Source organism: Mustela putorius, unplaced genomic scaffold, assembly GCF_011764305.1.
Source record: "Mustela putorius furo isolate JIRA1106 unplaced genomic scaffold, ASM1176430v1.1 tig00003853_pilon_pilon_pilon, whole genome shotgun sequence".
NCBI classification, from domain to species: domain Eukaryota; kingdom Metazoa; phylum Chordata; class Mammalia; order Carnivora; family Mustelidae; genus Mustela; species Mustela putorius.
Window position 1 is genome coordinate 72,042,030 of NW_025422005.1, and position 21,499 is coordinate 72,063,528.

The window sequence follows — 21,499 nt, forward strand, 5'->3', positions numbered from 1 at the left end:
TTTAATTAAAATGTTATATTTACTTTAGATTTTAAAAATTTAATCTAATATCTACATTTTAAAAGTTTCATCATTCTAGCATTTCATATTCATTTAATTGCTAATGCAAAATTCATGCTTCATGAATTTTGGGTTTATAGTTATAAAATACAAATTTAGGAGTAATACAAATTGCTTAATAATGCAAAATATTTCAGTCTCTAGGTGCAGCTATTACAAATACTACACTAATTCTATTAACTCTGAAACCATAAATCGTAACACAAAGAGAAGGAAGAGAACAGAAATCTGCATTATCAGGAAACAGTACTTCTTTATACAGGATTCTATTGCATTCATACTGAAAGAAGAATTAGATAAGTTAATTAATTAATCTTTGCTCTTACCTAAGTGCTTCTACTTCCTGCCCAAATCCTCACCACCATCTTGAACAATTTCTGTCTCTAATTTTGGCAGTTGTACCACCTACAAAGCTTCATGGCATTCAGACATTAGATTAAAGGCCACAGTTATGGAGAATTTCTCTGAGGCCTGAAGACACTAAATTGTGATAGTCAGCCTCAAAGGTAGACTCCCCATGATTCTCACTTCTCAGCATTAATGCTTTTGTGTAGTCTCCTCCCATTTTCAATCATGGCTGGCCTATGTGACCAACAGAATATCGAAGTACAGTGGGACTACAGAGGTTAGATCATAAAGGCACAACACCTCTACCTTGCTCTCATGCATCACTTCATTCTAGTCCTGAAGACATTCTAACTGCCACATAAAGAAGTCCCTATGGAGAATAAATGAGGTCTTCCAGAATCTAGCACCAAATTGGCTGGCTGGCAAGTGAGTTCCCTTAAAAGCAGATCCTCCAACCCCAGTCAAGCCTTCAGATGATAGTAGTCTTGACCAAAATCTTCACTGTAACCTCATGGGAAATGCCATGCTAGACCCACCCAAATAAAGCTTCCCCAAATTCCCAACTCACAAAAACTCTGAAAAAACGGTATCTACTTACTGTTGTTTTAAGCCACTAACTTGGAGTTACTTGTTATATAGCAATAGATAATACATAGCAATAAGAGTGGTTGTCTAGCATTACAGGTCATATTATATCAATGCTAACTGCTGGATCTTGAGTGACAGGGGCACTCATCTGTTTTGTTTTGTTTTATTTTTAACGCATTTACTTCTGTGATATAACAGGGTCCTCAAAAGTATAGTGTCCAGATCAAGTTTCTCTTTTGCTTGGGTCTAACAATGGTACTGTTACTCAAACATGATAATTATCAAACACTAAGAACTATTCTAGACTTGGTATGACTGAATATATGCATGGTATTAATATTTTAGAGGACAGATACTAAACTTGGTAGTTACATCTAAATATCTTGAAACATTGGAAAACTTATTACATAAGAGAGTCTAGTAAAATGGTTATTTTCCTAGTTCTACAAAGAAATTAGAAAAATACTGCATATAAAATAATTAGGAAAGTATGAGAACCAAAATAACCATAAAATACTAATGACTACATTTATGGAATTTTAAAAAGTAAAAACAATGCAAAATTTTTCTGTTAAAGGCCACAGTTAACTATGAACATATTTTGCTCTTTTCAGAGAACAATGCTGAAACAACGTATTCAATCTAAAGTAGGGACAAATAAGAATTATCACAAAAGATATATATACTAAATAAGCATTATCAACAAATACAGGATTTCAACTTTTTCTAAGACTAAGTAATGAAAAGAGAAGATCAGACTAACTTGTCTAGGATTAGAAACACTAATAAAACCTGGTAGTTGCTTCTACACCTTTTACACATGAATACATATTACCACGAAATTGTGATATTTTTAAATCCTTCAAAAATAAAGTACAATTATTACAGGAAAAGGCTAGACTGTCAAGTACTCTGTGAATATTCATTAGTCTCTTCCCCTTTCTTTTCCTCACAGGTAGGGCAATTTGATCCATACTTCAAGGGTCAACTATTTTCCTGTTGGTTGAAACTAATTTTAAACTTGGGCTCTCTGCTCAGCAGGGAGCCTGGTTCCCTTCCTCTTTCTCTCCCTACTTGTGATCTTTGTCTGCCAAATAAATAAATAAGATCTTTAAAAAAGAAAAAGACAACAACAAACAAATTCTTGCTTTGTTCTTAAAGACTGGTTACCATTTTATACTGCATTATGGGAACTGCAATCTGCCTTATTCTTGTATCCACAAAACAGTTTTAGTATACATGTTCTATCCCTTGATCATAAGGGCTCCAACCTTATTCTTGCCATTTTCCCACACAGGGAACACAGTCCCTGAACTCAAGCCAAGTCTTATGGCCATATTTGCACTCACATTCTTGACTTTGATAACCTACAAGTCTGAATTTTCTCTTATGTTTTCTGCCCTGAAAGTAACTGCCTGCTTGAATTTCCACCTGTTAGTGTTATATCTCTATGAAATCATTCTCTGCCAGGACTTCACCCAAATTATCAGCTGTAGTTCATTGGGTATCTCTCTTCTCTATCTATCCCAACCTGGAAGGAGGTTTAAATTCAAAGTCCTAGTCTCTTCTATGTCAAGATGTGGGTAAGCGAAATATAGTCACTACAGACTACAATCAGTAAGTAAAAATCAGAAAATACATTTTTTTCGGAACGAGACAGAATATTTAAAAATTAATAACATTTTTTTCAGAATGCTCTAGCAACAGTAGTACTTTCTCTAGAGCCAAATTAACTATGACCCTAACAAAGAAAACACTCTCTAAATTCTTGATAAAAATGTGTGTATCTGAGACACTATTGTGTAACATGTATTTAAGACTGTCTTAGGCTAAGGATAGAAACTAATAACAGATGGCTAACAGAAGGATTTTATATTCTGAAATTCTAACACTGGAGTTAGAAGCCAAAGTACAGTTTACTTTAAATAGACTCTTCTAACAGAAAGATGTATGAGAAAAAAAGAGGAGACACTGCTTTCTATAGTTAGAAAAGTAAACATCTCTGAAGTCCAGGTGCCTTAAGGGTGTTATTTTGTCTGCATTCCAAGGCTATGATATTTTTATTTGCATCAGAAGAAAACAGAGTATACTTCTATGTCAAACTTTAATGTAATATGAATTGATTATTTATAATCTACTCCCATCAGGTCTGAAAAACTCCTTCAAAAACTCTCTAGTTTGACAACGGTTTTCTAGGCGTTGTTGAGAGTAAATTCCAGCTCCCATTTCATGTTTATCTTTAATCCCAACAAGTCAGTTCTGGCATAAATATTTTAGATCTGTGGAGTCATACCAATTTGCATAACTAACTAAGTACAACAAAGGGAATACTGATTAAATCAATCCGGGAACCATCTAAAATGCTTTTTTTCTTTAAGCAAATATAGAACTTCCTGACTGTGGCACTCCAGAATAAAGTTTGAAATCTTTGCATTAAAAAAAAAAAAAGCTGCTTACAATTAGGTAATACATATCAAATCTGATGTTAAATATATATGAAACCTCTTCCTACCTTCTCTCTCTCTCCTTTTTTTTAATAGCATTCTTCTTTTCTATTATAAATCAGTGAATGACATATGCTTTTAAAGAATCTGGATCATCAGTTATGTTCCAAGAGGTTTTTCAAATAAAGACAGTAAAGTCTATAAAATAGAATGGTAGTTCTATGGTATTTAAAAGAGTCCTGGACAATAAAGATCGGCTACCACCTTGTTTTTATCAGTCCCTCAGAAAGTACTTGAGATAAATTCAAATTATATCCAGAGACAGCAAAAAGCATGAATGAATAGCACTTAGACCCTCATGGCCACCCTCTAATATTAACTGACAGTAAGGAATTTGATCCAATTGTAATTATGTAGGGAGTGAAAGAGGGGAGGAAAGAAAGAAGTAAGAACTATAATATCTCAATACCCAAAAGCACAAGTACACAAGTATTGACTAATATATAACTTATGACATGAGGTCTTTAAAAATAATTTTAATGATTATTAGTAAATACCTTATCTTACATCTTGAAATAAAATAGCTTATAGTTCAAAGAAGAAAAAAACTTCTCCAATATCAACAACATAAGGCCAAAGAACATAAAAATTTGTTAATATAACTACTTTTATATACTCTGATCCTAAAATCCACCAAGTTTCCAACAAAACCAATTTTCCTACTTTTCTGGTTTGAAAAAATAAAAACACATTGTGTTATAAATATCAAATCAATCAATAAACACTGAATAAATATTTTATTTTGGGGAAAAATTTCCTGGGAAGTAAGATTTAAAATGAAATAATTTTAACCCAAACATTAAATTTAAAAACAGCAGTATGGGGGTGCCTGGGTGGCTCAGTGGGTTAAAGCCTCTGCCTTCGGCTCAGGTCATGATCCCAGGGTCTTGGGATCGACCCTATGTTGGACTCTCTGCTCTGCAGGGAGGCTGCTTCCGACCCCCCCGCCCCTGCCTGCCTCTCTGCCTACTTGTGATTTCTCTCTCAGTCAAATAAAAAAAATCTTTAAAAAAAAAAAATAGCAGTATGAGGCTAAATACTAAATAACTGTTAAACAACCAAAATAATATGCTATTCTGAAATGTTTCCATTTTCAAAAGAGTTCATACAATACTTATACTATTTAAGAAAAGATATCCCTTTCTTATAAGTCTATCATTTTATTTGAAAAAAATACAAAAATCCCTAAGGAAGTTGGTTCACACAACTTAATTCCATGCTTAGTGTTTATTCACAAAAATAAGTGATGATTTGGCCAGCAGTAGGAATGTATGATTGATAGCAACAATTTTCAGAGCCTAAGCTTAGTAATGTTATTAACTCACTGAACAATTTTGAACAGGATTTGTACTACTCCTCTATCTTTCTGTACTATATGGACATAGTATATGATGTCTATACATAAGGAAAAGATGTATATATTAATATTTTGGTAAACTTCATATCAAACACAGCTTTAGTACACAGGTTAAAAACCAACTCAATAGTGCAAAGAGACTCATCATGATTAATATTTAGAAAGGCTTGAACTTGGATTTTGGAGGTTTTTCTATGTCTATTTTGACTGTCAAAATGTTTCATATCATACATAATACAGAAAGTGAAGTACTTTACCAGCTTCTGTCCTTAATTTCAGAGACTTGACAAAAAAAAAAACCATGTAAAATATTACATAAAACTTAAGGAGTTACCTAAAAAGAATTACTGGTTTTCTATAAATTACATTATAAGAACTACTTCAAACTAAACTTCAAACTAGACTATGTTCTCAAGACTGCATACTTCTAGCTACCTAAAATTTGAGGAAATGAGCTAATTTAACATACAGAAAGAATAATCAGATTAATTAAAGGGGAGTGATGATTATTAGAAAGTACATCTGATGACTTTCATACTAATGATAGTAAATGAAATAACATGGGATCTACATAGCAGCAGCCTAATAAAGCATGAACCCACACTTCTGAATGACTTCGAAGTCAGCTGAAAATTGGAAGTAACTGTCTTTGACATATGCAGAGCCAAAAGTTTCTTAGATACAAGTACTTTTAGATTTCAGTATTTCCTCGGTTTCTGTTATATTCTTTCCCATTTTTGGTTTCCTTCCTCTTCATGGTAGACTGGCATGCCTTAGTTCTGGCTCTGTATTTGAATATCTACATCATACATAAAAACAAATACTAAACATAATTGAATAAGGTGCCCCCCAAAATGGTCAAATTTGTATTCCACACACCTAATATTTTCTACATCAGAGAGTGTGTACCTCATCAAAGATATTTTCCTTTTACAGTTATTAAAATGGTAAATAGTAATCATTCTTCTCATGGAATTTTAATCATCTAAATTGAAATACAAGTGTCCCATAATATGTAAAATCCCATGCTAGCACTTTTGCCCTTAATGTCAAAGCTATTTGAAGATGATTTTACTTATAATTAACAGGACACAGAGGAGCATTTATACATAAGATACTATTCTAAGAACAGTGTCTGAGGTCAGTCTTGGCTTATTGACTTGTGGCTGTAACCATATCTAACTTTAAGTACTATGATTTCCATATAAACATGCCAAATCATTTTGTGGTTAAAAACAAAAGTACGTATAACATACATGACATAGTACAGTAACCAGACAGATTTTCTACTATAAACACTATTTAGGAAAATGAGATACATATGTTTTTCAAATATAATTTTCCTAAGGATCTAAATCCGTGAGGACATATGTTTTTAAAGCAATAAAACTTTACAAATTTTGTAATGTAAAGAACAGTGTAATCAACCCAGTAATCATTCATTCATTCTTTTTCTACAGTTTTCTTGAACTCCTCTTTTGAATTCAATAGCATCTGTTGGATAATTTTATAATTCTCTGGGGAGTAAAAAACCAGATGTTATTTATAAATTTCCATGGATAATTGGAGTTCATGATGGAGCAGGAAACTGGAAATTACCTATACATTTCCAAGATAAAGTTAATATCTATATAAAAACAGCCATATTAATATGGCTACATAAGTGATAGCTGTGTAGCTATATAAGTGATATATCACAGGAGCTTTGGGAAAACACTCTATTTTTTCAACAATGCCTAAGATTCCACCATTGTAGATTACTTATTTTGTCTTAAACTAAGCTTAAATATAATTACTAATGGGTAACGTAACAGTTGAAGCATTAGAAATAATTTATATAATACCGTAAGTAACTTTATTCATTCTTTTACTGATGTCATACTTTGAAAGGAGGAGGACTGGGGGAAAAAGATGAAGAATGGAGAATATAAAAATAAAGAAGATAAATTTCGCCTATTGTCAATTTTGAGACAACCCACTTCTGAATATTTAGATTAGATATTTGTATATGGTAATAAGAGAGGCATTTTTGTTGAGGTGTGTGTATGAGGGCTTAAACAAAAGGAAGTAGCATAACATTTTACAGTATAAGAGAGTATAATTAAATGAGATGGCATACAAAATATTTATCAGAGTGCTTAAGAATTAAAAATGCAGATGGTGATGGTGGCAGTTTCTGTGGTTACAAATGCTAGAAGATTTGCTTTAAAGTTGAATATAAATGTAAGAAAACCAAACGGTTGGCTTATTTTTAATTTCTTGACAGTTTGGTAAGTTTATATTAGTAAACTGAATTTTTTTTTTTTTTTAGATTTTATTTATTTTTATTTAACAGACAGAGGTCACATGTAGGCAGAGAGGCAGAGAAAGAGGAGGCAGGGTCCCTGCTGAGCAGAGAGCTCGAAGCAGGGCTGGATCCCAGGACCCTAGGATCATGACCTGTGTTGAAGCAGAGGCTTTAACCCACTGAGCCATCCAGGTGCCCCAGTAAACTGAAATTTTTAAAGTGAAACTTAGAAATAATTTTATCATATTTTGGCCAAATGTCATGAAAATATTAATCATGCTCTTGTAAGCTGTGTGAGTAGCAGAGAGCACAAATACTGAGAGAGTTAAAAAAGACTCCTGAATTTATACTCAGAGGAGCCGAGATCAACTTTTGGTTTTACCACTATTTTCTGAGCAAGTCTCTAAACATCACTGAGCCTCATTCTACCCCCCCCCACCTATATAATGGTGACATTCATACCTATTCTAATCTACCTTCAAGAAATCCTGCAAAGCACAAGAATGAAATGCTTTAAAAGGATATGAATATTCTGGTGAGGTTTGTAACCTTTTATAATTATCATCAAGGTTTTACTTACATACACCAAAATTTTAGGAAAGCTGATATGAAAAACTCAATTTCCTTCCTCATAGACTAGAAAACCGTGTGAGCACAAAAAGCGTTATCCTAATAAAGACCTGTGGATCGCTGTCAAAACAACACAAGTGACAAGGAGGTGGCTAGGGTTATGTGAGGAGGTCATGAGGATGCTTCCCTGAACCACAGTGTTCTCGTTTGTTGAATGATGGAGGTATTGGATGATGTCAAAATTTCCTCTCATCTCTGAAATTATTATTTTATCTGGCAAAATTCACTTCCCTTCATCTTCTTAAACCTGAAAATAGAAGAAGCTGTAGGGAACTAGTCTCTGAGCTAATACCTGAAGCAGGAATTTTGAAAATGTGTAAAACAGGAGGGTGAATAGTGCTATCATTAGTGTTTTAAACTGTTAATGTATTTTCTGTGACATTTTAGTTCTTTGTCATAGGGATAAAGGTCCTTTCTACTGGTCTATTAAATGGGTTAGGAACATTAAATTTCATTATTTTTTAATCTAAAATTTCCTTCAAAATTTCAGGTATTAATTGATAGACAAGGTAGCAAAAATTAAATTCTGTTGAATGAGATAGTTGTGGACAATAAGGACAAGTACAGTTATATTTGTATAGGTGAGAAATATGCACATAATTAGATTATATTTCTCTGAACTGAACCTCAGAAAACAAAGTTGAATTACCTGTCTTCCCTTAAGACCCCTCTTTCCCCGGAGCCCAGGAACACCCTAGAATATATAAAAGTAAAAAAAATCAACATTTGTTGAATAAATGAATGAGTTAGATGTTATAGACCTTTTTTTCCTTTTCAACGTCAATCAATGAAGTATGATGAAGAGAAAAATGAATTGTTCTTTAAACTAGTATGACATTCAGAAAAGCTTCAATATATTAATTTAACTAAAGTGTCTCCTTTTCTTCATAAAATCTGCAACCTGATTTTTTTCTGGAATGCATCCTATCTGTACTTCCAAATGGGATCCTGACATTCTCTGGTGATAGTTATTTGTCCAGAGGTAGGCATACAAACAAAGTTGACACAACCAGATAAACAGGAAGATCTTACTTTTCCAAAATCTAAGGGTGACAATCACCTCATCTGTCTCCCTCTCTCTCTGGCTGGGCATAAATGAAAGCATGTTTCGCCCTCACACTGGCAATTCTGCAACGGTATGGGAAACCTGCCTTTGTCAAGCCAACATTCGGCAAGGCAAGGCGGAGAGATGGTATCACTGTGCTCAAGATCATAATGTGCCTAGATCCCACCTAACCTATAGATTTCTGGTCCTACAGGAAGCAGTGGGGCATAATATCAAGCTTTGGAGCTGAACATCTGTGTTCAAATCCTGGCTCTGCTCTTATTACATGTATATAGTCTTAGACATGTCTTTCTCTCTGTATGCCTCATCTTTTTCCATCTGTAGTGAGAATGATAATAATAGTACCTATCTCACTGGGTTTGGGGAATGTTAAAGGAGTTAATTCATATAAAATATTTGCACAGTGTATGCATATATATAACAATTCAGTAAACTGCTTGCTATTATCATTGCCATCATTATTAAAAATTTTCTCATTTTAAAGCCAGTTTGAGTTGGGTTTTTCTGTTACTTATGGTCCAAAATATCTCAGTGATAGAATCACACTGAGACTTAGAATCACTTAGAAATCTTAAAGACTAAGAAATCCTCCAGATCTATATAGCTTGGGATTGACAGCATATATAGATAAGTTAGAAGATACCATTAGTTGAAGTAATCCATCCACTTTCAATTGAACAGTGTTTGATAAATACTTATCTAATGTCTTATCAGAAGAGTATGTATGGGTAAGCAATAGGACTCATTTCATTAAGACTTTATACATCTTTTCTTGATATAGCAAACCTTTTTTCAAAAAATAAGGTAATTAATTTTTATAACTCTAGTAGCTCTACTAAATCTCAGCAGGAAAACTAAGGATATTACAGACAAAATTATATAAGCACTTTGCCATATATTTACACATACGTATTTTACTAACTCCCAGGAATTTTTCTATTTTTTTCCAGGAGTGATTAGCATTATACCCTTTTTGTTCTTCTCTACGTTTCTTCTCTCTTCTCTATGCTTCTTATCTCTTCTCTGCATGTATACATTTTATAACATAATAAAAACACCCAGTTAGCTACATTATTCACAGTTTTAATCAAAATTTTGAAGTAGCCAAATAATATTAGGACATGTTACCCATGACAACCAAAATATCACAAAATGGTCTTACATTTATGATTTGAGACAGGTCTTAATATTTTCACTTAGACTGGTCAAAACTAATAATCATGATTACACGCATGTATCTAATGAGAGTCAGTGATGGGATCCTTAAATCCAAGATGATAACATTTTCAAGGACATATAATTTTGCTTTATTTATTACATCATTAAGTAGAAATAAGGTCAGGAAAGTACTATATCATGAGCAGCAGAGTAAAACAATGTAAACTGTATATAATCCTTTTGTCAATGAGAAGCAGTTCAATCTTTGCTTGACAGATTGGGAACATGATCTGAAAGTCTGCGGTATCACATGACAATTAAGTAGCTTAGTTGTGGGATCCCACTGAAGATATTTCTGCAAGTGAAAGAAATGACTTGTATATTCAACAAGGGAAAATCTTCACCTCATTTCATCAAAGAAGACTGGACATTTTGATTGTCACTAGAGCACATTTAAACTTGGAATATTTCTTCTCTGTCAGGAAATTCACAAGTGATTACAAGAAAAATGTGATATAATTTACTCACACTATGCATTTGAAAAATTCACCCAGCAAAGAATAATCTGGTTTATTTCACTTGCAAAAAGCAGTTTCCAGAAATGAAAATTCTGGTTTGAATAGCATACCTACAATCATAGTGTTGAATGCTAAATTCTGAATATGACTATTTCTAAACCTAATATTGTTTGATTCTATTTTTTCATTGAATACTGGCAGTAAAATGAAGGAATACAAATAGAAACCGATGAATTGCATACAACACTGAAAATCAGACATGATGAAGTTGGAATGCCAGAACTCTGTACCTAGTTTGATTAACTGTTTTAAGATAACAACCATTTTGCAAAGATCCTGTCTTTACTCAAAAGTACCTTTCTCATACCTACATTTATAAACTACCTTCCATTATTAAATTAAACAAAAAATACATCTTCTGTGGGTGAACTAATTACTGTGTGTTAAACCTGTCATGAGTTTATGCTTAAAGATTAATGAATTATAAAATATAATTTTGTTATTTTAAAATTTCAATTTGTGTTTTTTAAAAATTAAATTTAAAATAGTTAACTGTATACATTTGTATCATCTTACTTCCTTAAAACAAAATTCAGTAAAATTCCATAGAGTTTAATTATATTTCTGGTAGGTGATTTTTAAAGCTGGCTTGCTTTACTCTGTAAGATTACCTGTCTAATACTATCATTAGCATATCACTTTAGAAATAATATTTGAAGGAAATGGACTTACTCTTTCTCCTTCAGGTCCTAGTTGTCCTACTTCTCCAGGAGAGCCAATGAAACCCTTCAAGTAAGCAGATAATCTTTATATTATTTCATTTGAATACTTACTCTGCAAGTAATTCCAAGTAGAGATCATAAATTTTTTCATAATAATATGAAACTTTAAGGCTTAACAGAATAAATAACTTCTCCTTGCTTTATCACCTTCCTTCCAGAAATTACAGATCAATCTTTTTAAAAAAAAAAAAAAAAAAAGTAGGGACCATAACTTAAGACAGTGACCCATGAAAATCAAGACCAAATCCTTTTCTTTGTTGAATTTTACAGTGGGAAGAAAATATATAATTAACTAAGATATAAGGCAGAATGGAGTATCAAAAGATACTTAATACAGAGGAAGAGGAAATTCATTCCAACGTGGCAGAAGGTAAAGGCAAAAAAAAAAAAAAAAAAAAAAAAAAAAAAAAGACTTAATAAGAGACTGGCACTTGAGATAGGCATATAGAGTAGGTAAAGTCCTGACAAGCAGAGGATGGAAAAAGGAAACTCCAGGGGTGCCTGGGTGGCTCAGTCAGCTCAGGTCAGGATCCCAGAATCCTGGGATAGAGACCTACATTTCAGCCTGCTTCTCCCTCTCCCACTCCCCCTGCTTGTGTTCCCTCTCTTGCTGTGTCTCTCTGTCAAATAAGTAAATAAAATCTTTTTAAAGAGAGAGAGAGAGAAGAAAGGAAACTCCAAGCAGAACAATTATAGGAAGTGGAAACAGAGAACTTCACGAAGTGTTTGTAAACGGTAATAAATGGTAACAGGTAACATTATAACCGTAAATGCTTTGGAGAAGAGCAAAGATGCATTGTATCCTAAAGAAGATTCCAGCTGGCCTGACAACAGGAGATAAATAACAATGCAACTGTATTTTATGTTAGGATAAAGTTACATCTTTGTGGCAAATAATAATATCTTCATTAATTTAAAAGAAAGTGTATGATAGTTTGGACACTAGGTTAAGGAGACCTTTAAATTTCAAGATAAGAATTTTAGACTTTATGTTTTAGACAACTGAAAGCTCCTGCCTTGAGGGAATGTGGTAGTACCTTGAGGTTCATTTGTGTTTCTCAAATATTAATCTATTGACAGGATATAGACTACATCTGAAACAAGAAACAATGAATGTAGGAAAACCTATTGGAAGGTTCTTTGGATGGTCCAAATTTGAAGTAATATGAGCCTAGATCACGGATTCTAAAACATTACTTAAGTGCCCACTATGTAGAATACCATTAAAAAAAGAAGAAGAAAGAAAGAAATTTTGCCATTTGCAATGATATGAATAGAACTAAGTAAAATAAGTCAGAGAAAGATAATTATCATATGATTTCACTCATATGTGTAATTTAAGGAAAAAAACGGGATCATAAGGGAAGGGCGGAAAAAATATAACAAGTTGTAATCAGAGATGGAGAAAAACCATGAGACTCCTAATCATAGGAAACAAACAGGGCTGCTGGAGGAGAGGTAGATGGGATAGGGTAACTGGATGATGGACATTAAGGAGGCCATGTGATGTAATGAGCACAGGGCATTAAGTAAGCATAATCACTGGACTGTACCTCTGAAACTAATAATACACTAAATGTTAATTAATTGAATTTAAATTTTAAAAAGAAAGAAAAATAAAAATAAAGAAAATCCATTCACATGCGTAAAAGAAAAACTGTGAGCAAATCCAGAGAAAATTACTAAAGCAGTGTTGGTCCAGGATATCCCAATTCGAACTGTCAATGCAACACTGCCAAGCACGTTCAACTGACTTACATGTCATCAGAATAGATATTTTTTTGTTTTGTTTTGTTTTGTTTTTTAAGTAGGCACCCACTGCAGAGCCCAGTATGGGGCTTGAACTCATGACCTTGAAATCAAGACAGAAAGTAGAATGGTTGCCTAAAGTTGGGAGGAACTAAGAATGAGGAGTTACTTTTTAAAGGGTATGGAGTTTCAGTCTGGGAAGATGGAAAGTTCTGGAAGTGAAAGGTGTGATAGCTGTACAACAATGTGAATGTACTTCATGCCTCCTGCTATGGACTGAATTAATATGTTGAACTGTAGTCCTCAGTGTGTCAGTATTCGAGGTGGGCCCTTTGGAAAGTAGTTAGGTCATGAGGGTAGAGCCCCCATGAATGGGATTAGAGGTGACTGCTATTTCAGCTACGTGAGGTTACATTAGAAAAGCAACTGTCTATAGCACATGAAGTGGGCCATCATCAGATACAGTATCTGCTGGTGCCTTGATCTTGAACTTCTCAGACTCCAGAACTGTGAGATACAAAATTTGTCATTTAAGCCATCCAGTCTATAGTATTTCTATATAGCAGCCTAGACTAAGACCATTAAACTGTACTCTTAAAAATGGATAAAATGGAAATTTTTATGTTACATAGATTTTACATTTTTTTTCTTAAGTAAATATCTCAGGAATCATTTCTGTTTTGCCTGGAATAAGAACCTTGGGAGGGATTTAATCTCTGAGTGAAAGCTAGTTGGGTGTTGCCTTGGTGAGAGCAGCACTTTTCTTTGACAAAGAAAAACACTTTTAAAATTCACTACATTCCAGAGTTTGTATGAACAAGCAAAAATTTTTTAAAAAGAGAAAACTAGTTTCCTTCTACTTAAATAGTAAGTAAAACATTATAATTTGTTTGCTTAAAAGCCAAGCATGTGGAGGATGTGAAAAGTTTCTTGTAAAATGAAGCATCCAAAAACATTCCTGATATCAAAACATTTAGGATTATGATGACAAGCTATATGTATTTTCAGAATCACCAGCTACAGTTAGCCTCAAATTTAAAAAGCCTTAACTTTTGTTTTGTTTGTTTGTTTTGTATATGTTTTATATAACATATACAACTGAATTTTTACTTATAAATAAAAAGAATAGACAGCCTAACTGGCACACACTTATTGCTGCACTAATCAGCTGAGACCTCAGAAGAAAGACCTCTACTCAACATAGCCTGATTAGGATGCAAAGACATGTTACAATTAAAGATGTTCACAAAAAAAAAAAAAAAAAAAAAAAAAAAAAAAAAAAAAAAGATTTTAATGGGTGATCACACAGGTGTTTCATAAAGGTTCTTAATAATTATTATGCTCATGCTAACAGAAATAAAATGCCAGCAGCACCCACTATGAAATCACATGGGGTTGTGGTCATACTCAGGCACTACCCCTAAACTAGAGTTTAATGTGTAATGAAACAAGAACAATAAAAAAAATAACATATATGCTTTTTAATTTCAGACTGAAGGTTGTATATCCAGTTAGATGCAATTTTGTGTCATCAGTAGGGCCACTAAAAAGTCAGAAGAGGCCCTACACACTTCTACTTTTTGAGGCTCTGAGCATATAATTACACAAAGAAATGCCAAAAGAGGGTTACAAATTACACATTTAACATAAAAGTAATATCAGAGGACCTAGGTGGTTCAGTCAGTTAAGCATTTACCTATGGCTCAGGTCATGATCCCGGGGTCCTGGGATCAAGCCCCACATCCAGCTCCGTACTCAGTGAAAAGTCTGCTTCTACTTCTCCTTTTGCACCCCCCAACCTCACTCATGCTTGTGCTTTCTCTTTCTGTCTCAAATAAATACATTCTTTAAAAAAAAATGCACATAGAAGTAATATCATAACACCAAAAAATGGAATCAAATAATGCTGCCAGTCAAAAGATCATTTACCAACATGATTTATTAAAATATTAATTTACAGTAGATAGCATATGAGACACAAATCAAATGAAAAGCATCTTATAATCCTGTCAGTGTTTTTTTGTAATTTTTGTCTTTTTAATCAAATGTGAATTTGAAGTTAATGTTAAAAGTCTACATTTGAGGGGCACCTGGGTGGCTCAGTGGGTCAAGCCTCTGCCTTCAGCTCAGGTCATGATCTCAGGGTGCCGGGATTGAGCCCCACATGGGGCTCTCTGCTCAGTGGGGAGCCTACTTCCCCCTCTCTCTCTCTGCCTGCCTCTCTGCCTACTTGTGATCTCTCTCTCTGTCAAAAAAAAAAAAAAAAAAAAAGTCCACAGTTGAGACCCTTTGTGAATGTGAAGACTACAGAAATGGCCTTCCTGAATCCCCCTGTATTCTCAAAGGAAAATTAAAGAATTAAATCAATTGAATCGATCAGAAAATAAATTATATTTGTTATTTTTTTAACTGCTTTTATGAATATGGCTGTCAAAATCTAAAAACACATTCTAAAAATGGTTACAACCCAGACAACAGTTTCTATACAAGTGAGGAAAAAAGCAACAAAGGATATATAATACAGCACATAAGGATGTGTAATATAATGGTATAAAGAAGAACTTAGAAAAGTTCTGGGAATCACTGAAGCAAGATGAGAAAATACAGTAAGGGAATACCACATGGTACCAAATAACATGTATTGGAGTTCCAAGTTCATGCACAGAATATACTCCAAAATTCCAATAAAATGATAAAGTCTTCATAGAAAATGGATTGTCTATGCTACACACTATGGTTTAAGAATGTTAAGCTCTGGCAGTTATTGTAACTACCTTAAAGGTAAGTTTCGCTACCACTATCTAATAAGATCTTTTTAATGAAGGGAAAAAAGCAGGCCTGTCTAACTCCAAAGCCCAGGTTCTTGACCACTGTTCTCTACTTCCCAGATCCAAGTCAATATATGCTTTTGGTGCAGTTTCTAATAAAAAAAAAAACAAAACACATGACTTTTTTCCTCTATATTCTTACTTAATAGAAGGGACAGTATAGGATAGAGGAAAGAGTACATAGCTAGAGGTAAGAAGATTTTGGTTCTTTGGCCAGATAAGACTTTGCCAACTTGTATAAATTCCTTAGCTTGCTATTTTCTCATCTGTAAAATTATTTCACAGGATTGATAGAAAAATAAAAAAAGAAAATACATATGAAAGTATTACTTAGAAAATTTTAAAATTTAAAGTATCATTATAGCACATACTGTTTAAATACTTTATGCTTTATTTGAAAAAGGTAGTTCATTTTTTATTTATCTGTATTTTTTAAGAGAGAGAGGAATGGGACAGAGGGAGAGGAAGAGAAAGAATTTTCAGCAGGCTCCACACCCAGCATGGAGCTCAACACGAGGCTCCATCTCACCACCCTGAAATCATGACCTGAGCTGAAATCAAGAATCAGATACTTAACCAACTGAGCCTCCTAGGCGCCCCTCAAAAAAGGATTTAAGATAATATAAGGCATAGACGTAGATTCTGGAAGATAACTTGCTATTAAAAGTAGAGCATTTTAAAAACAAAAATTCCAGTTTACTTTTTCTAATTTTTCCTAGACCACCTTTGATTTTAATTTGTAGCACACTACATAAGATATCACAGGAATTTTTTTTCACTCCCTTAATGATTAAAAATGACTAAACTCTTTAGTGGTTTAAAGTGCAATGGTATATTCTTGATATGATAAGCTTACTTCCTTCTTTGCAGATAAAATCTTTTTTACTCCATATAGTTTTTATATCATATTATCTCAGCCTTGAAATTAATATGATTTTTTTGCCTCATGTTTTTTATCATGATTTCCTATGTCTATATACGTTCATACGTTCATACATAATGAACTACCAATGTTGATAGAGTCCATTCTAACATAAAAGACATTAAGCTAGCAGCCAGAAAGTAATAGAAAAGAATGAAGTAAAACCTACTGCTATAAGATTGCTTTCTGTGGCTGTTAACAGTGAAAGCATCTATTAAACAAATATATTTCTTTTCAGGCTAACCTGGCATTACATTCAAACTTCCTATGGAAGTCTGAAAATGATATCTATTTTACATACTTCATTTGACTTTTATGCAAACATGCTTACAAGATGATAAAAATGCTTACTTACTCGTACACCTTTAGGGCCTGGGTTACCTTCTGGTCCAGCTAAACCCTAGTGTGAACAAAAGACATCATTATCATACTACAGTATTCTGAAAGCACTGTTGATAAATAAAATAAAATAGGCATATAAAGAGGTGTCATTGTCACAAGTAGAAAATTCAAAGCTAAGTATAATTAAGATTATATATGTTCAAGGAATTTTTAGAATTTCAGAATCAAAAGAGGTATTATATGTAATCTATGCAAAAATGTGTTTTAGATATCTAAGCAAAGTAAATTAACACACATTAAAAGATACAAAAAATAAATCTTAATCTATTTCTCATTGGAAAACCATGTTCTTTTAAAACACTTCTAACCAACTCATCTAAAATATATTGCCATAATTTAAAAAAATCAACACATTTTTAATTTCAGATCAATGTCCATAGGCTTGAGTATTTAATCATGTTTCAGACAACACAAAGTATCACTTAGTGGTAAGATTCTAATGCACATTACTCTTCAAGAATTTTTAAAGGCCTAAAATATGGAATGTTGTTACTTTTTTTGGCATTTTCATTTCCCTCATCCTTGAGAATTAAAAAGATATTATAACTATAGTTTTCTAGTATACTAAATGAGTAATTAATTTTAAGAGTAAGACTTCAATTCACAAAAACCTCAGAAAGAAAATTTGTTCTAGGGGCGCCTGTGTGGCTCAGTGGGTTAAGCTGCTGCCTTCGGCTCAGGTCATGATCTCAGGGTCCTGGGATCGAGTCCCATGTTGGGCTCTCTGCTCAGCGGGGAGCCTGCTTCCCTCTCTCTCTCTCTCTGCTTGCCTCTCTGCCTACTTGTGATCTCTCTCTGTCAAATAAATAAATAAATAATCTAGGAAAAAAAAAGAAAATTTGGTCTATTATTAGTCTATATGAAATAGATAAAGTTATAAATGAGAGGAAAATAAATATGAAATGTTTAGAATGAATTTTCAAAACTGTATAGAAAGACTTGAATACATTTCACATAAAAGTAACATAGCACTGCCAAACTGTGTCTCACATTTTTATTACTCTGCTAATAAAAAATAATGCTTGTTATACAGTCTTAACTTCTACCATTACTTCATTACAGTGAGTAGTAGTATTGGAAAATCAGTAGCGGGATCACTTTAAAATCTTATTAGACCCTTGGGCATTTTAATTTTGAAGTTTCCACTGTATCACATCACACATGTTTAAAAACCCCACTCCCATTTTAACCAAAACTTTCTACAGTAACATTTTTTAAGGATTTTTATAACTTTAATTTTGAAATTATTTGCCATGAGTAATTCATTTTTTTAATAGAAATAAAATAGTTATTATTTAAACATTAACCTTGAAAATCAGAGCATACAATGCATTAATGAAAAGGAACATAAAAGGAGAAGTATAAATTTAGTTACCTCACCTGCCTGCCAGGGTAACCACGTACACCAATATTACCAGTGAATCCTGGAATTCCCTGAAATAAAAAATAAAATAAATAAAATAATACAACAAAACCAAAAGAAGCCCAAGGAAACAAATTTGACACAACTATAATACACAAATTTATAAAGAAATTTTTCCCTACAAAAGTACTAAGGGGACTTCACATTGTTTCTCTGACTGTTTTCACCTATTTCAAATAGAAATGAGCCAAAATTATTAAATAAAAAAATAAAACTGTCAGATTAGGAGCTCTAAATGAGACACTGACTATTAATAATGGTAAAATCTAGGATGGAAAAATCCAGTACTACATAAAGAAGATATTTATTCTAGAAAAAGAGTGGGTACATTTCTTAATAAGCATTATCTTTTTATATTGAATTCCTTCTTATTTCAATCATCTTGCAACTCTCCTTAAATGTCTAAGCATGACCCTCAGAGATTAAAAGGGGCAGGGAACCTCAGAACCAACCTCTTCTTCCTTTCTAAAGTAAACTCATTCTTACAGCAAGTCTGATTAAAAAACGGATATTGAGTGGTAAGTACCTTTATCATGACACAAATCTATCTAAAAATTCAAACTAACTTTGGGTGGTAAGTCATTTTATTTTTATTTATATTTTTATTTTTATTTATTTATTTATTTATTTTTTAAAATTTTTTTATTTTTTATAAACATATATTTTTATCCCCAGGGGTACAGGTCTGTGAATCAGCAGGTTTACACACTTCACAGCACTCACCAAATCACATACCCTCCCCAATGTCCATAATCCCAACCCCTTCTCCCAAACCCCCTCCCCCCGGCAACCCTCAGTTTGTTTTGTGAGATTAAGAGTCACTTATGGTTTGTCTCCCTCCCAATCCCATCTTGTTTCATTTATTCTTCTTCTACCCACTTAAGCCTCCATGTTGCATCACCACTTCCTCATATCAGGGAGATCATATGATAGTTGTCTTTCTCTGCTTGACTTATTTCGCTAAGCATGATACGCTCTAGTTCCATCCATGTTGTTGCAACTGGCAAGATTTCATTTCTTTTGATGGCTGCATAGTATTCCATTGTGTATATATACCACATCTTCTTGATCCATTCATCTGTTGATGGACATCTAGGTTCTTTCCATAGTTTGGCTATTGTGGACATTGCTGCTATAAACATTCGGGTGCATGTGCCCCTTTGGATCACTACATTTGTATCTTTAGGGTAAATACCCAATAGTGCAATTGCTGGGTCATAGGGCAGTTCTATTTTCAACATTTTGAGGAACCTCCATGCTGTTTTCCAGAGTGGCTGCACCAGCTTGCATTCCCACCAACAGTGTAGGAGGGTTCCCCTTTCTCCGCATCCTCGCCAGCATCTGTCATTTCCTGACTTGTTGATTTTAGCCATTCTGACTGGTGTGAGGTGATATCTCATTGTGGTTTTGATTTGTATTTCCCTGATGCCAAGTGATATGGAGCACTTTTTCATGTGTCTGTTCGCCATCTGGATGTCTTCTTTGCAGAAATGTCTGTTCATGTCCTCTGCCCATTTCTTGATTGGATTATTTGTTCTTTGGGTGTTGAGTTTGCTAAGTTCTTTATAGATTCTGGACACTAGTCCTTTATCTGATATGTCGTTTGCAAATATCTTCTCCCATTCTGTCAGTTGTCTTTTGATTTTGTTAACTGTTTCCTTTGCTGTGCAAAAGCTTTTGATCTTGATGAAATCCCAGTAGTTCATTTTTTCCCTTGCTTCCCTTGCCTTTTGCGTTGTTCCTAGGAAGATGTTGCTGCGGCAGAGGTCGAAGAGGTTGCTGCCCGTGTTCTCTCCTCAAGGATTTTGATGGATTCCTTTCGTACATTGAGGTCCTTCATCCATTTTGAGTCTATTTTTGTGTGTGGTGTAAGGAAATGGTCCAATTTCATTTTTCTGCATGTGGCTGTCCAATTTTCCCAGCACCATTTATTGAAAAGGCTGTCTTTTTTCCATTGGACATTCTTTCCTGCTTTGTCGAAGATTAGTTGACCATAGATTTGAGGGTCTATTTCTGGGCTCTCTATTCTGTTCCATTGATCTATGTGTCTGTTTTTGTGCCAGTACCATGCTGTCTTGATGATGACAGCTTTGTAATAGAGCTTGAAGTCCGGAATTGTGATGCCACCAACGTTGGCTTTCTTTTTCAATATCCCTTTGGCTATTCGAGGTCTTTTCTGGTTCCATATAAATTTTAGCATTATTTGTTCCATTTCTTTGAAAAAGATGGATGGTACTTTGATAGGAATTGCATTAAATGTGTAGATTGCTTTAGGTAGCATAGACATTTTCACAATATTTATTCTTCCAATCCAGGAGCATGGAACATTTTTCCATTTCTTTGTGTCTTCCTCAATTTCTTTCATGAGTACTTTATAGTTTTCTGAGTATAGATTCTGCGTCTCTTTGGTTAGGTTTATTCCTAGGTATCTTATGGTTTTGGATGCAATTGTAAATGGGATTGACTCCTTAATATCTCTTTCTTCTGTCTTGCTGTTGGTGTAGAGAAATGCAACTCATTTCTGTGCATTGATTTTATATCCTGACACTTTACTGAATTCCTGTATAAGTTCTAGCAGTTTTGGAGTGCATTCTTTTGGGTTTTCCACATATAGTATCATATCATCTGCGAAGAGTGATAATTTGACTTCTTCTTTGCCGATTTGGATGCCTTTAATTTCCTTTTGTTGTCTGATTGCTGAGGCTAGGACCTCTAGTACGATGTTGAATAGCAGTGGTGATAATGGACATCCCTGCCGTGTTCCTGACCTTAGCGGAAAAGCTTTCAGTTTTTCTCCATTGAGAATGATATTTGCGGTGGGTTTTTCATAGATGGCTTTGATGATATTGAGGTATGTGCCCTCTATCCCTACACTTT

At 33.7% G+C, this 21,499-nt stretch overlaps 1 protein-coding gene across 5 annotated transcripts in view; it reads right to left on the minus strand.

The window, feature by feature from the left end:
• Positions 1 to 21,499, minus strand: part of COL24A1 (collagen type XXIV alpha 1 chain) — a 411,639-nt gene that overhangs the window by 303,400 nt on the left and 86,740 nt on the right. For all 5 annotated transcript variants that reach the window (XM_045064804.1, XM_045064802.1, XM_013056205.2 and 2 more), the window contains 4 exons: positions 18,580 to 18,633; positions 17,153 to 17,197; positions 11,249 to 11,302; positions 8,424 to 8,468 (listed from right to left, as the gene is read on the minus strand). In XM_045064804.1, coding sequence (XP_044920739.1) covers positions 8,424 to 8,468; positions 11,249 to 11,302; positions 17,153 to 17,197; positions 18,580 to 18,633 — 198 coding nt within the window. The remainder of the gene's footprint in view (positions 1 to 8,423; positions 8,469 to 11,248; positions 11,303 to 17,152; positions 17,198 to 18,579; positions 18,634 to 21,499) is intronic.